Consider the following 13921-nt stretch of genomic DNA (forward strand, 5'->3'; position numbering starts at 1 on the left):
AGGAAGTAAAGTTAATTTTGATGATGCAACAATTTAACTAATATCATTAATGTTAAATGGTTGATTAGTTTTAAATTTCATCGGTTTAACCTTTCAATTGTTGAGTGAAAACTTTTGACATGAATGAAAAAGTTTCGAGGTGAACATTGTGAACCTTTGAGTATCATAATAGACTACATGTAATAATAATCATGTTAATGTTTAGTTTCATTGAGAATTTAGATTTTCCAATCTTTCAGTTTGTAGGAAATATATTCAGTATTTAATGTTATTCAATTTCCAGGATACTCAAACAGATTGCTCAATGAATTATTCAATGAGACACGTAGGACCATGGGTACAGCAGGTACCAGGTAGACACATGGACATAATGAACTGAAATCAATATTGAATTGACTGTTGATGAGAAAATATTATCAAGACTGAGAGTGTTTCTATTGTAGGTGATATATGAGGATAAAGTAAATTGAGAATTGAGGATTTTCATTGGAAACTGAACAGTTGAATGGAGGCAAGAAAAGTTCATGTAGAGTTGAAAATGATGAAAATAGATGAATTTTTTTTCCTCGATATAATAAAATAAGTAAACTGATGGATACCAAAAGAAAAATAAAGTTAAATTGACGATTCACCTTGTTATTCAAATTACTATTGAAACATTATATTTATAATAACAATCTATATAAATATACTGAAGTATCATGTAATTATCATGAAAATGATGGTGCATCTCTTAATGTCTATGTCAATTTATTAGTTTCATTCACGCAAAGTTTAATGTTACCTTTTGATGTTGATTTTTTTTTTCCTTCATGAAACATTTAAATTTTCAAGAAAAATAAAGTTCCATTTTTTTCTGATTGCTCATTATTGCATTTATCATGATGATGATGATGATTCATTCCATGAAGACGGTTGATAAAAGAGAGAGAGAGAGAGACTCTGAGTAATTGACTTGAACTTTTATATCAAGAATTTGAATATCAATGAACAAATGAAGCAAACATCAGGATGATTTATGATGAATTCCGATTGGAATTAAGTTTATTTTTCTCTTCTCTTTTACTATTAAAATTATTGATTCTAATTGATGTGTAATAAGAACTCATTTTCTCAATGGAATATATATAAAATCTGTTTAGTTTCATTCTGGTTATCAAAGAATAAGAAAAGTTATTTTTACATGAACATTGAATCTTATCATGATTAGAAACCAGAATTTCTTTCTCTTTCGCTGAATCACTTTACTTGTTAAAGAATAAGTTAGAGAGAGAGAGAGAGAGAGAGAGAGAGAGAGAGAAAGGAAAAAAACTAGATCAATATTTGGGTTGTAGCATTTTCTTGGCAAACTCAGAACTGGAATTGATTTCAGATGAAACAGTTACATGGTAACTGGAAGAAAATGTTTCAATTTTTTGTATTATTTACCATTTTCATCTTGGACTATCAATTGTTATCAACAAAATCAATTGAATTAATTAAAAGGACAATAAATGAATTGAACAATTTGACCAGTAGCTTGAAAACATTTATTAGTAATGTTCAGATAATACTATCCATGATTAATGATTCATTGACTTGATGAAATTGATCAATAATTTTTTTCACAAAGAAAAAGATTCAATTGTAAATGAGGAGGGGAAATATTGAACTTTATCAATCAATTAAACAATTTCAATAATGATTATTAGACTTTCACTTTATCCAAACTGTATTTCTAATTGTATCTCTTGGTTACACTTTTTTTATTGTAGTTATCGTCCACTTCTCGTCCAGCTCTTGCTCGTGACACACCCTTGGTCTCAATTACTGCGATGACCATTACCAGTGATGGTGTTGTCCATGTTGCAGATGAAGGGACCTACCAGATAATATCAGCTGTTCCTTACATCCCTGGTCCAGATGAGTCTCTATTATTTACCATAGCATCTCCTGAGACCAATGAGCTTTACCTGTTCAATAAGTATGGTCAACATATTAGCACTCGAAATGCATTAACTGGTCAATCTTTACATACCTTTTTGTATGATGTAAATACTTCATTTGGTAAATTAACTGCGGTAACAGATTCTTCTGGTTCTAAGGTATCATTTTTACGTGATTCAATTAACAGTTTACATTCAGTTGAAACTGCGATTGGTCAAAAATGTCGAGTAACTGTTAACAATCAAGGTCTTTTGGAAACATTTAATGATCCAGATAATTTAACTATACGATTTACTTATGATTCGGTTACCGGTTTATTGGTTTCACGTTCAGATTCATCGGGATATTGTTACTTTTATCAATATTCCCCCGCTGGCCGATTATCTGGACTGGTCAAACCTTCTGGATCACTGACCACCATTACCTTTGATTTTAATCATCAAGGTTCATATCTAAAAGCAAGAACCAATTTACTTCATTTAGATTCATCAAAATCTACACTCAACTCTTATGATCATGATAATTTAATGGTTCAAATAATTCGTGATTCAGCTTTAGTTTTACATTCTGGTAATCAATTTAGGGTGACACTTCATGAAGATAAATCAATTGCACTGATTACACCATGGAGACAGGGTATTTTCTGGGAATCATCACCACACAAGGTACTACTTCAAACTATACCAGTTCAAGCGGGAATGTTTCCAGTTCTCAATCGGCAGGTCAATTTTGCTCTGAAACCCTCGGCATCACCTTTATCGCCCTTTGACTTGACCCCTTCAAGTATAATACCTCAAGTCTCGCCTCGATTAGTTGGGATTATAACTTTAAGGGAACAGGTCGAAATGGTTCAATTGTTATGAACGGACTTTCAGGTCAAATAAATGGTGGATCGTCATCATCATCTACTTCACCTTCGAGCACTTCGATCTCTACACTTGGAGGAAACATTTTGACCATTGAACGGGTTCTTTATATTAACGATACTCAATATCTTTCACTGGAATATGATCGTAATGGTAATCGTGAAATTTTGTACAACAATTCCCGTCGACCTTTCCTTTCTGTTCAATACGATAACTCATCTAGACCCATTCAGTGGTTACCCACAGAGACACGGTTACCCCTTAATGTGATCTATGATCGATATGGACGATTAGCGGGCTGGCAACAAGGTTCATCGGTATCGGAGACTTTTCTTTATGATCGAAATGGCCTTTTAGCGGAGATTCGTTATCCCGATTCAACGTCAATCAAATATGGTTACGATGAGACTGGTCGATCAAGACCTTCACGAATAACCTTACGAAGTGGTAAACAGTATCATTACCATTATGATGAACGAAGTGGACTCAAGAAAATTGTCACACCTCGAAGAAATGAACATCGAACAACATTAATAATCTCTCTTGGATTCTATAAGTTACTTTATACTCCCCCAGGGTATCCAAGAAATTCAGCTTACACCCTGTACTTTGATGATAATCTGAAACCTTTAATGGAAATTGCTCCAGATGATTCATCTCGAATCATTTATATTTACAATGAGAGAGAAAAATTAACTGAAATTGTCTATGGTGGAGGTAAAGTTACTAAAGTTTACTCTCAACCATGGAAATCAGAATCTAAATCATCTCGATTAAATCGACATCGAAATGACCTGAAAGATGAATCAACCAATTCCAATAGTGATGGACTATTGATCAGTGAAACTTGGTCAGAGGGAGCAAATGAAGTGACCCTTCAATACACTTATACTAATTCATTGATCACCAAAATTTCATTGAAATTAACGTCAACTTATTCCCATTTGTCCAATTTTGAGTATACTTATGAATACGATGAATTTGGCCGGAAAAGGGCGATCGGTGCTCGAATCATTTCCTCATCAGCCTTACCTTCCGTGGCATTACCTGTCCACGAGACACTTTATAATATGAAAACAGGTCGACTTGAGGTTATTGGACATTTTCGTGTTCACGATCATCACGATTATCAACATCATCAAAATGAATCTCTAATTACCGATGGTGTTGCTACATTTTCAAAGATTTACGATTCATCGACTCACCAGCTGAGACAAATGTCGCTAACGGTAAAAGACAAAGAGGTCTATCGAATGGACCTTTTATATAATCCAAATGGAGCGATAATCACAACGAAAACTTTCATGAGACATTTGGGTGCATCTAAAGTACGAGTTTCCAATTACACTTATGATTATGACGAGCAATTAATTGAAGTTTCAGGTCGCGATCAGTGGAAATTTACCTACGATGATAATGGTAACCTGGTCACTCTTCAATATATGGGTAATAGAATCGATATTGCCTACGATTCGGGTGACCGGGTCATCAGGTTCGGAGATACTCCATACACAACCGATGGTAGAGGTTATTTCATCTCTAAAGGTGAAGAGCGTTTAGTTTACAATACCGCTGGACTTTTACTTCAGGCCTATCGAACGGGTCGATATGATATAAGTTACTTGTACGATTCAAGGGGTCGATTAACTATTCGTAAAGACAATTTTGGCAATTTGACCCAATACTTTTACGGTGACATTGAAAGACCTTACCTGGTAACCCATATGTTCAATAACGCTGATGGTACGATAACCTCATTGGTTTATGATGATATCGGGATTCCACTTTCCGTTCAGATCAATCATCAAACCTTTTATATTACCTGTGATCAGGTTGGTTCACCTTTACTCGTGTTTGACCATAGGGGTGATGTTATCAAGGAGATTCATCGAGGGCCCTATGGTCATGTACTTTTTGACTCGAATCCGACATTTTATCTGCCCGTTGGTTTCCATGGTGGACTAACGGACCCAGTAACGGGAATAATTCATTTCCATGGTCATTATATTTACGATTCACTTATCGGTCAATGGTTAACACCCAATTGGGCTGGAGTTTTATCCAATTTAAAAGATCCTCTTGCACTTAATTTATATCGATTCTCGCAAAATGACCCAGTTAATCCTGAACCTGGATTAGGTGATGGAAGATCAACCCGATTAAATTTAAATCGTTGGATTCAACATCAAGGTATAGATCTTAGTGGTTTCGATATTGGTGGACAAATGTTAATCAATCGAGGTTCATCCAATTCCCGACGCTCTAATCAAGGTTTAAATCTACAATCATCGACTCTTGCTCTTGGTCCACTTTCATTTACTGACCAAGGTCCAAGTCAATCACCTTTAACATCTTCTAACCTTTATTACAATACCTTTGACGCTCTATCTCATGTTCCCAATGTGATCTTATCGTCACTCGAACTGCCCACAGTACCGATTCTTTCAGCATTCTGGTGTTCAGTTCAACGGAATACCAGAAACTTTGCAACCTTTTCATTCATGCGAAAATCAAAGGTAAATAATAGTTAATCATTTATACCATTTAATTTAATCAATTAACGCTTCTTGATCATTAATATTACTCGAAGCAAAATTTTATGATCTCCTATTGATTGTTTATCGTTCATTTTATTGCTCTGGAAAATCAAATCAATGTTGAACATTGAATATAATGTAATTAAAGTCAGAAAAATACAGAACTAAATTGAAATAAAAGGTTACAAGCAATTTGATTAAAGTAGAGCAATGAAATTTATGATCAGCTTAAAGGGAAAATAGGGTTGAAAAGGGATAACAATTAACCCTGAGGGCGATTTTCATTTCTTCCCAATTCAATTTAATTGACAGGGAAAGTAAACAATTCCCTTATAATATATTAGCTCATCGAAGGAAAATCAATGTTCTTACCTTTTATCTTTGAAATTATTGTTCGATTTCATGATAACATGGAAAGAGAATGAAATGAAAAAAAAATTCTGAGGAAACTGTCAACTAATCATTTGTTTTCCTTTTCATGAGAAATTCACAATCTACATTCAACTCTCATTCCAAGAAATTATATCAGATTCAGGGTGAAATTGAAGGAAAAAAAAAACAATTACAAATTGTAAATAATTTGAATTGTTCATCATCTTCATGATTATATTAGTTTACTTCAAGTTGATGGAGTGAATAATATATATAAAATGCCAAGATAATGGGATGAACAGAAAAAGTTCAACAATTGAATTAAAATTGTGTTTCCATGATTATGATGATGGGAAATCGGATAACCCTGTAATTATATTAGATAACAATAGACAAGGTAACAATATATTACAATAAAATGTTGATGATGAACATTTCATGAGGAGTTTACAATTGAAATTACATGATAATCAATGTTCAACATTTGGTTAAAATTTTAATCTCATGAAAATTGAATCAACATGATGATTCCCATTCCAGTGAGTAAAGGTACTAACACTTAAGATTGGAATTATTTTTCATTCTCTTCAATTAAATTCAATGAGTTTCTTTTTTTTTTCTTTCACTTGTTTGGATTGTTATTGATTTTCCTCAGTGCAAAGAACAACCAATTCAATGTATTCATTTGATTGCAATTAATTTCTGATCAAATTGTCTTGCAAATTATCAGGGAAAAAAAAAGTAATAATAATAGTTGGGAGGCAAAAGAAGAATAAGAATTTAGATTGTATTGTAATTAACAGGATGGAATTGATTTGATTAGATTGACTGAATGAACTTTCAATGGAATGGAAATGATATTATAATAATCTAAGAAATGTGAATGTGAATTTAAATTGTTTACTCGAATTGATTATTGTATTAACTTGGATTCTTTTTTAGTATCTTCGAATTGGATGGAATTGTAATTGATTTCTTTTTCTCTTTTCCTTTTATCGATAAATAGATAAAATCAGAGGAATTACTTGAAAATGGACGAATAACCAAAATGTCCACTGAAAGTCGACCATTTGGTTATGGAATTACTTTGTATTCGATTGATGGTAAAACTATTGTCATGGGTTCTTCCGATTCTGATCCAATTCGTCGAGATGTTTATACCAAAGTTTTCAACAATTCTCACCTTCTAGATGTCCATCTAATCTTTAAGGGTCAAGATGCTTTCTATTTTGTTAAGCCTAATCATTGGAAGGCTCGAGATGATCAAATTCAACTACAACGATTAGGTAATCTAATCAATGTTACCTTTAGTGATCAGATTAAGGATGATCATGGAGGATCAACAGACTCCTCTAAAAGTGGACACAAGAATGGTCATCAGGTAAATGGTCATTTCTGTTGACTTATTATTTGTTGATCTAAAGTGTTGGATTGTGATTTAAATTTCGATTCAATTTTCTTTCTTTTAGGCTGATATTCGGATTCATACAAAAGGAGCGATTCTCAACATTCGCTATGGTACAACCGTTGAACGAGAGCGAAATCGTATCTTGAGACATGCAAAGAAACACGCGATCAACGAACGCTGGTCAAGAGAGGTTGACCTTACTCGCGCTAATCGATTCATCGAGTCAAATAGTAATAATAATAAAGATAATGAAAAGTACTTCCATCATCATCATCATCACCCTTGGAATGAAACTGAGAAAGAATTACTTCTTAATACTGGTTCGGTTGCTGGATATCGAGGTGAATATTATCATTCGGTGGTTCGATATCCACAATTAGCTGATGATCCAAATAACATTTACTTCACTAATCGACCCAATAAAGTTAATTAATCATGATAAAAGTTTAGTAAATGCGAAGAAGGAAAGAAAAAGCAAAACAAAACAATCAATTTGCTGAATAGATGATTAGTTTTATTTTTCCAATTCCATCCAAAATCAATAACATAATCAATCAAAACCACAAATTGAATCACACACACACACACTCAAAATCAAACAATCAACGGAATTGAAAGGAAATTTGTTTTAATCAAATGAGCTTGTATCAACTTTTTCTAAATTTAATTTCTTTCTCTTTTCCTCTTGTCAATCATAAATATCTAATTGTTCAAATGATTACACAATTAATGTAATATAAAGTTTTAAATTTCTGCCTGATGGACCCATAAAAATGGAGGATAAACCAATTGAAACAATTGATTCTTGATAATGATTAACAGCAATTCTGTGATAATTGACTCTTCTTTTTTTATATTAAATTATAATTATATTGTAAATAAGTGTACAAATAATAATAATGATAGTAAACAATTCAATCAAATCATTTGAAACCCTTTTATGTAATAACAACAATTAACTAACTACATAAATAAACTCCAATGATAATCTAAAAGAAAAGTTCAATTGAAAGTAATTTAATTCCCTTCTATCATCAAGTAACAATTATACAGTTAAATAGGAGAATCTCATTCTCCTGATGAATGTTCACTCAATTAATTGTCCATCCGAATACAATTAGTTGATTGTTGAAATTTTCTTCTGCTCTGGTGGCTCCATCTCTTGACTCTCTGATCAACTATTCGTTTTCGAATTAAATTCGAGCCCACCAGATGGCGACACTTCGCGAGCATTGGAGATTCGGTTTCTCTTTTTTTCTCTTTCTTTTCTCTTACCATTGAAAGTGATTCTCTTGTAACAATTGTTTCAAGATTTTCTTTTGAAAATGATCAACAACTTAATTGTAATTAATTGATTTAACTTTAATTTGGAAATTAATGGAACTGTTTAAATTGATTGTGAAACTTAATTTCTCCCTTTAAATATCTTGTCATCTTTACACATGTAAACTAATTCTCTCTGTTATTTCTTGTCATCTCTCTTTCTTTTCTCTGTCTCTCCCTCCTTTTATCTCTTTCTCTTTTTTTTTTTTTTTTATTTCTTCTTCTCTTCTTCTGGTGTTTGACTTTCTCCACCTTTTCTCTTGTGTCTTTCGCTCTCTCTCTCTTTTTTTTTCTTTTGTTTTGAACTGTGTGTTCCTTTCATCAATTTGTCTCTTTGTTTTTGTAAATCGGTTTTCGAGTTTAGAATTTTCTATTTCCAATTTTCGATGAGCACACTATCCAATCCACAATCCGGTCGAGGTACACCTTCATCTTCAACTGTTCGTCCTGGTTTTAGATTGAAACAAACTCCGATCGACAAATGGTCTATTCGAGAAAAATTGGCTCTCGCTTCTTCAGTCCACCGATCGGGCGATCAAAATTGGTAACTTTTCTCTCTATTCTTTTTCTCATCGTGTTGAATTCTTTTTTTTTCCTTCAAAAATTCTAAATACATTTCAATTCATCTAAATTAACAGGTATTCTGTTTCTCGATCACTTAAATGTTTCGCTGAACCAAATAGACCGGCTGATTGGTTTTCTCAGAAAAATTGTGCACTTCAATACTCAGAACTTTTAGAAAATGTTGAAACACCAAAGTAAGAATAATTTTTAATTCTTTTTACGTTTTCTTGATCCTTTTTTTGTTCTTCAATGTTGACCTTTGCCATTTCTTTATCATACTTTTCGTTTCAATGATTTTCTCTCTTCTTTTCCTGATGATTTGTTTTCGAAAGTTTAAAAAAAAATTTATCTTTTTTTTCCTCTCTTTTTTTTATCAATCTAGACGAAAACGAGGAGAAAGGGGAGAGAACACTGCTCAAGATTTAATTGTTCTTGAGCTTCAACAGAAACGAATTCAAGAGCTAAAAGAAATTTTAACACAAGAGAAGAAGGAATGTATTGAGTTAAAAGATGAATTGGATTTCGTCAAGTCCGGTTCGGCGACTGTAGATAAATATCGAGAAATATGGGAAAGAATGAAAAGAGAAGAAAAAGAAAAAGAAATCGCTGCAGAAGAACACGAGAAATGGTTAGCCGAAAGAGAGGAAAAGATCGCTCAAATGTTGGCTAAACGTCACTTGGTACTGGTTCGATCACCTAAATCACCCAAATCATCAGCGAAATTAAGTCAAGCCACTTCTCCTGCTGAAAGTGATTTCAAATCAAAATCTGAGACACCAGATAAATCATCTGAACCTTTAACTGTCAAGATTGAACCTCCTTCAACGGACACTGATAATTCCCAATCAACTGCTCCTCATACACCAACACAATCAATTGCACCTCAACAAACACCCCAAACACCACAAACACCAGAAAAAACAAAGATCACCCCTTCACCTGTTATCTCTTCACCTTCCACATCACCTTTACTTACTCATCTATTACAAAGTCCATCACCTTCCGCCAGTGGAACTGTTCCTTATAACATATTATCACCTTCAACTCTTAAAGATATGCAACAAAAAACTCCACCATCTTCAACTCATTTTTTCCCTTCAAATATTACATCACCAACTTTACCAAGAAGGCCAATGACTCCATTATCTACATCAAATGTAACAACTGAACAATTACCTTCATCGACAATCGAAGAAAACAAATCACCAGTTAAAGAGATTCCTGAACCCTCATCAACACCAATCAGCGGATTATCATCTCCCTCTGCTTCAATATCATCGCCAACTCTTAGTAAACTATTGGAAACATCACCAACCACAACCTCATCAGTTAAAGCCATTTTATCAACTTCAAAGGAAACTGAATCACAGGAAATTTCATCACAAGATATTGAGATGACTGAAATCAAGGAAGATGCACCAGAAGTGACGGAAGATGTTCACACTTTACCAGAGAAAATTGATAACGAAACTACCAAGGCTGAGACAACCATTGAAACTGTGATAGAAAATGAAATTGTTGATATATCCAAGGTTGATGAGTCTTCACAATCAACCATTAACGATAAACCTGTGACCATAGATCTGAATCTTAAAAATGAAACTGAACCAACAACATCATCAGTAACTTCATCAATAGTAGAAGTGATCAATAGTGTTGTTGAATCATATTCTCAAGAAAGTCCTGTTGATTCCAGTACACCAAGTGAACAAATTACTGCTGAAATTAAACAAGAATTAATTGAGCCCAAAGAATCAAATGAAGAAACTTGTATGGAAATTGATTCTAAAAATATTAAGATTGAAACAAAAACAGATACTGACAATGTACCATCAACACCAACGGATTCAAAGATTTCAACATCTAACAATTCAACCACATTATCAGCCGCTTCTCGTAAACGTAAACGACCCACGCCAATTGTTACAACCCCTTCGACAGTACCAACTCGTCGTTCTAACCGAGTAAGAACAATTAAGGATAAAACAAGCTCAGAAGAGGAACAGATAGTAAATACAGTTGAAGAACCAAGTTCAATTTCCACCCTAACAACCTCCTCAACCACTTCTACTACAGCAACTATAACAACAACAACAACAACAACATCTGCTAACCCTACCATCACTACCACTAGTTCAACAACAACAACATCGACAATAACAACAACTCCAACAATACCAGTGACAACTTCAATGGCCACCACAGTTACCATTGATACTACAAATGTCACACCTTTGGTTTCTACTGTCACAGTTGCTGCCGCTTCCTCTGTTGGCGGTAAAAAAGCCTCTGTATCCACTCCCTCGGTTCTCCCGCCTCCACCGCCACCTCTTTCCATTAGCACGGAAAACTCTGCTGGTGAAGAATCAACTGACAACACCAACATCACTTTACCTCCAACACTAATTAAACAACCAGCCTCAGCTTCAACCACTGCACCAACAAGTAAAGCATCTTCAGTCACCGAATCAGCTCCCAATAGTCCAGCTAGTGCTATTCTAACAGCCGAAGAGATTGAAAATCAAAAAGAATATAAAATGTGGAAAAAATCAATCATGCTTCTCTGGAGACAAGCGTCAACCCATAAATTTTCAACACTTTTCGCTCATCCAGTTACCGATGGTGAAGCTAAAGGTTATTCAACAGTTGTATATAGACCCATGGATTTAGCTTCGATTCGTAAAAAGATTGAAAATGGTCAAATTAAAACGACCGCTGAATTCCAGCGAGATATGATGTTAATGTTTCAAAATGCGATAATGTACAATAGTGTTGACCATGATGTCCATCAAATGGCTGTTGAAATGCAGAAAGAGATTCTCGAAGGAATCGAGGATTTCATTGAAACTCAACAGAAATCAACATCACCAAGCACCAATGAACCAACAAAACCAAGAGGACGAAGGAGTAATGTGTCAACATCATCAGATGTTCATGTAAGAAAGTCAATTTACAAATTTTAGAGAAAAAGAGAAAAAAAAATATTCAAAGATGAATTAATAGAAACGAAAGTTCAAAGAAAAAGAAGGAAAGAAAATTATTCAAGAACCTGCATGCAAACACGGAAAGTTATCATTTCATCATTTTCAATCACTCCCAGGGTATAATCTCCCCGATCCTATTACCTTTTACCTTTATCCTTTTACCTTTTTAATCTTTTAATCCCTTGAAAAGCTAATCTTTTTATCAACATGCGATTGTTGCTTAAAATTTGATTGAAATTATTGGTTTACCTTTTCTAAAATTGTTCTTATATTTATATCAAATTCTTAGGATCCCGAATCAGCTGAAGTTCGTCGACGTAAACGTGTCTCTACGGATATCGAACCAGCACCACCACCTCCATCAACACCATCATCAACTAGTAAATCGAAGACAAAGAAAAAACCTTCCAACTAAATCAACTACTAATTCCATCTTAAAACAAATTTCACCTTTTTTTCCCCCAACCTAAAATTTACAATTAACCTTTTTTCATCCTTTTCCAATTTCCTTTACTAATTATGTAAAACAAATTAATACAATTGAATCAATATTTTCTGAAAAAATTGATGAAACAAAAATTCTAATTGTTTTTCCTGTTGTTTTCTCTCAATCTACAAAAGTTTATTGGTTTTTGTTTAGCACCAAATTTACATGTCGACTAGTTAATTTATAATTGCATTCTATTTACATTAATTGAACATCAAATTAACTTGTTAAACTTTTCCGTTGTTGGTCATCTGATTGACCCAAGGTCAATTGTGGTTGAGTTCGAGTTAAATAGTAATGTTTTGGTTGTAATGGTTGAGGCCACCAAACAGGAAACCAAGTATTGACATCAACACCCGATTCCAAATGATGTAATTGAAATTGATTCCTAAGACATTCGAATGGTTTTAAAACTGCTAAACCATAACGTCCTCTATGACAGATTAACTTACCAATAACTTTTTGTTTATCTTTACTGGTTAATCTTGTTCCAAAGCCAAAATTCAACTTGTTTCTATCTTGTAAATTTTCTGGTAACAATAATTCAATTGGTGTTAATCTATAAGGACGAGATGCTTTGATTGCATTTCTAGCAATGACTCGTTTACCAGTAAACTGACCCTTTGAAATGGCCAAACCATTCATATAATCAATATTTGATTCACTTGGATTAGCAAAACAGGGACGATAATCATTTTTACCTTCAGCAATTCCCATTTTATACCTAAAATGAATATAATCCGTTAAATTTGATTCAACAATTTGATAAGGTACATGATGAGATAAAATTGGTAACAATGAATCAACTGATTTACCACCAAGCCGGGAAACGATACGATAAGAGAAACAACCAACCCGAGGATCACGTCCAATAATTAGATCAGGTGAAAATAGTTCACTCAATTTAGGTAAATCATGACCATGAACCATTTGAATATTATCAATATCGGGATAAAGGGCAAACAAATTGTAATCCGATGCATGGGTTAAGGTCACTTGTCGACGAATCTTATAAGCAAACAATGTTTTCCTCGCTGATTCCAACAAATCATAATCACATTCAATCAACAAACTATCCTCGGGCTTACCGTCAATACCATAACGTCCATAAGCAACAGCATTTAACATCAATTGTCTCTCACTTGGATTACCATTAATCTTGTAAACCATTAAATCCAATAAAATCCGACCCATAGCGTTTAAAAATGTACCATAGATAATTTTACCTCCGGACCTTAAATCATTTGTGATTACACTTTGAATATAAGGAAATGTATCCGATCCGGTTACTTGTAATAGACCACGATTACTTAGATTAACAATTCGATATCTTAAAATAGATGACATGATGTAAACAACAACAACAATTTAAATTACAAACTGAGAAGATAAACAATCAATTCAATTGAGAGACAAAACAAAATTCTGATCATATGGTTTTCCACCAGTTTATG

The 13921-nt window shown here is 33.5% G+C and overlaps 3 protein-coding genes across 4 annotated transcripts in view; 2 read left to right on the forward strand and 1 right to left on the reverse strand.

Annotated features, from left to right (window-relative positions):
* The window catches only part of LOC128386278 (teneurin-a-like), a 44211-nt gene extending 36102 nt beyond the window's left edge, over positions 1–8109 (forward strand). Inside the window, 4 exon segments of the mRNA XM_053345286.1 lie at positions 1755–2718; positions 2721–5308; positions 6708–7082; positions 7171–8109. Coding sequence (XP_053201261.1) covers positions 1755–2718; positions 2721–5308; positions 6708–7082; positions 7171–7542 — 4299 coding nt within the window. The 3' untranslated portion in view covers positions 7543–8109.
* A 306-nt stretch (positions 8110–8415) lies between these two features.
* LOC128386269 (bromodomain-containing protein 8-like) lies at positions 8416–12559 on the forward strand. Of its 2 annotated transcripts, none has more exons than XR_008324886.1 (4): positions 8416–8976; positions 9071–9190; positions 9379–12097; positions 12270–12410. XR_008324886.1 is itself a non-coding variant. In XM_053345274.1 (4 exons), exons 1-4 carry the CDS (start codon positions 8819–8821, stop codon positions 12393–12395), a joined length of 2958 nt encoding a protein of 985 aa, XP_053201249.1. In that variant the 5' UTR covers positions 8418–8818; the 3' UTR covers positions 12396–12559. The 2 variants fall into 2 exon arrangements, 1 of the variants encoding a protein (XP_053201249.1); XM_053345274.1 differs by having other exon boundaries at positions 8418–8976; positions 9379–11932; positions 12270–12559.
* A 6-nt stretch (positions 12560–12565) lies between these two features.
* On the reverse strand, positions 12566–13907 carry LOC128386270 (putative transferase CAF17 homolog, mitochondrial). Its single transcript, XM_053345275.1, has one exon. The coding sequence runs from the start codon at positions 13812–13814 to the stop codon at positions 12687–12689; it is 1128 nt and encodes a 375-aa protein (XP_053201250.1). The 5' UTR covers positions 13815–13907; the 3' UTR covers positions 12566–12686.
* Positions 13908–13921: the final 14 nt, after the last annotated feature.

Source organism: Panonychus citri, unplaced genomic scaffold, assembly GCF_014898815.1.
Source record: "Panonychus citri isolate SS breed McGregor unplaced genomic scaffold, ASM1489881v1 Contig00068, whole genome shotgun sequence".
NCBI lineage: Eukaryota > Metazoa > Arthropoda > Arachnida > Trombidiformes > Tetranychidae > Panonychus > Panonychus citri.

Coding starts and splice junctions, on each gene's coding strand:
- LOC128386269 (XM_053345274.1), top strand. CDS start 8,819: ATGAGCACACTATCCAATCCACAATCCGGTCGAGGTACACCTTCATCT. Junction 9,191..9,378: donor GAAAATGTTGAAACACCAAA/GTAAGAATAATT, acceptor TTATCAATCTAG/ACGAAAACGAGGAGAAAGGG. Junction 11,933..12,269: donor CAACATCATCAGATGTTCAT/GTAAGAAAGTCA, acceptor TCAAATTCTTAG/GATCCCGAATCAGCTGAAGT.
- LOC128386270 (XM_053345275.1), bottom strand. CDS start 13,814: ATGTCATCTATTTTAAGATATCGAATTGTTAATCTAAGTAATCGTGGT.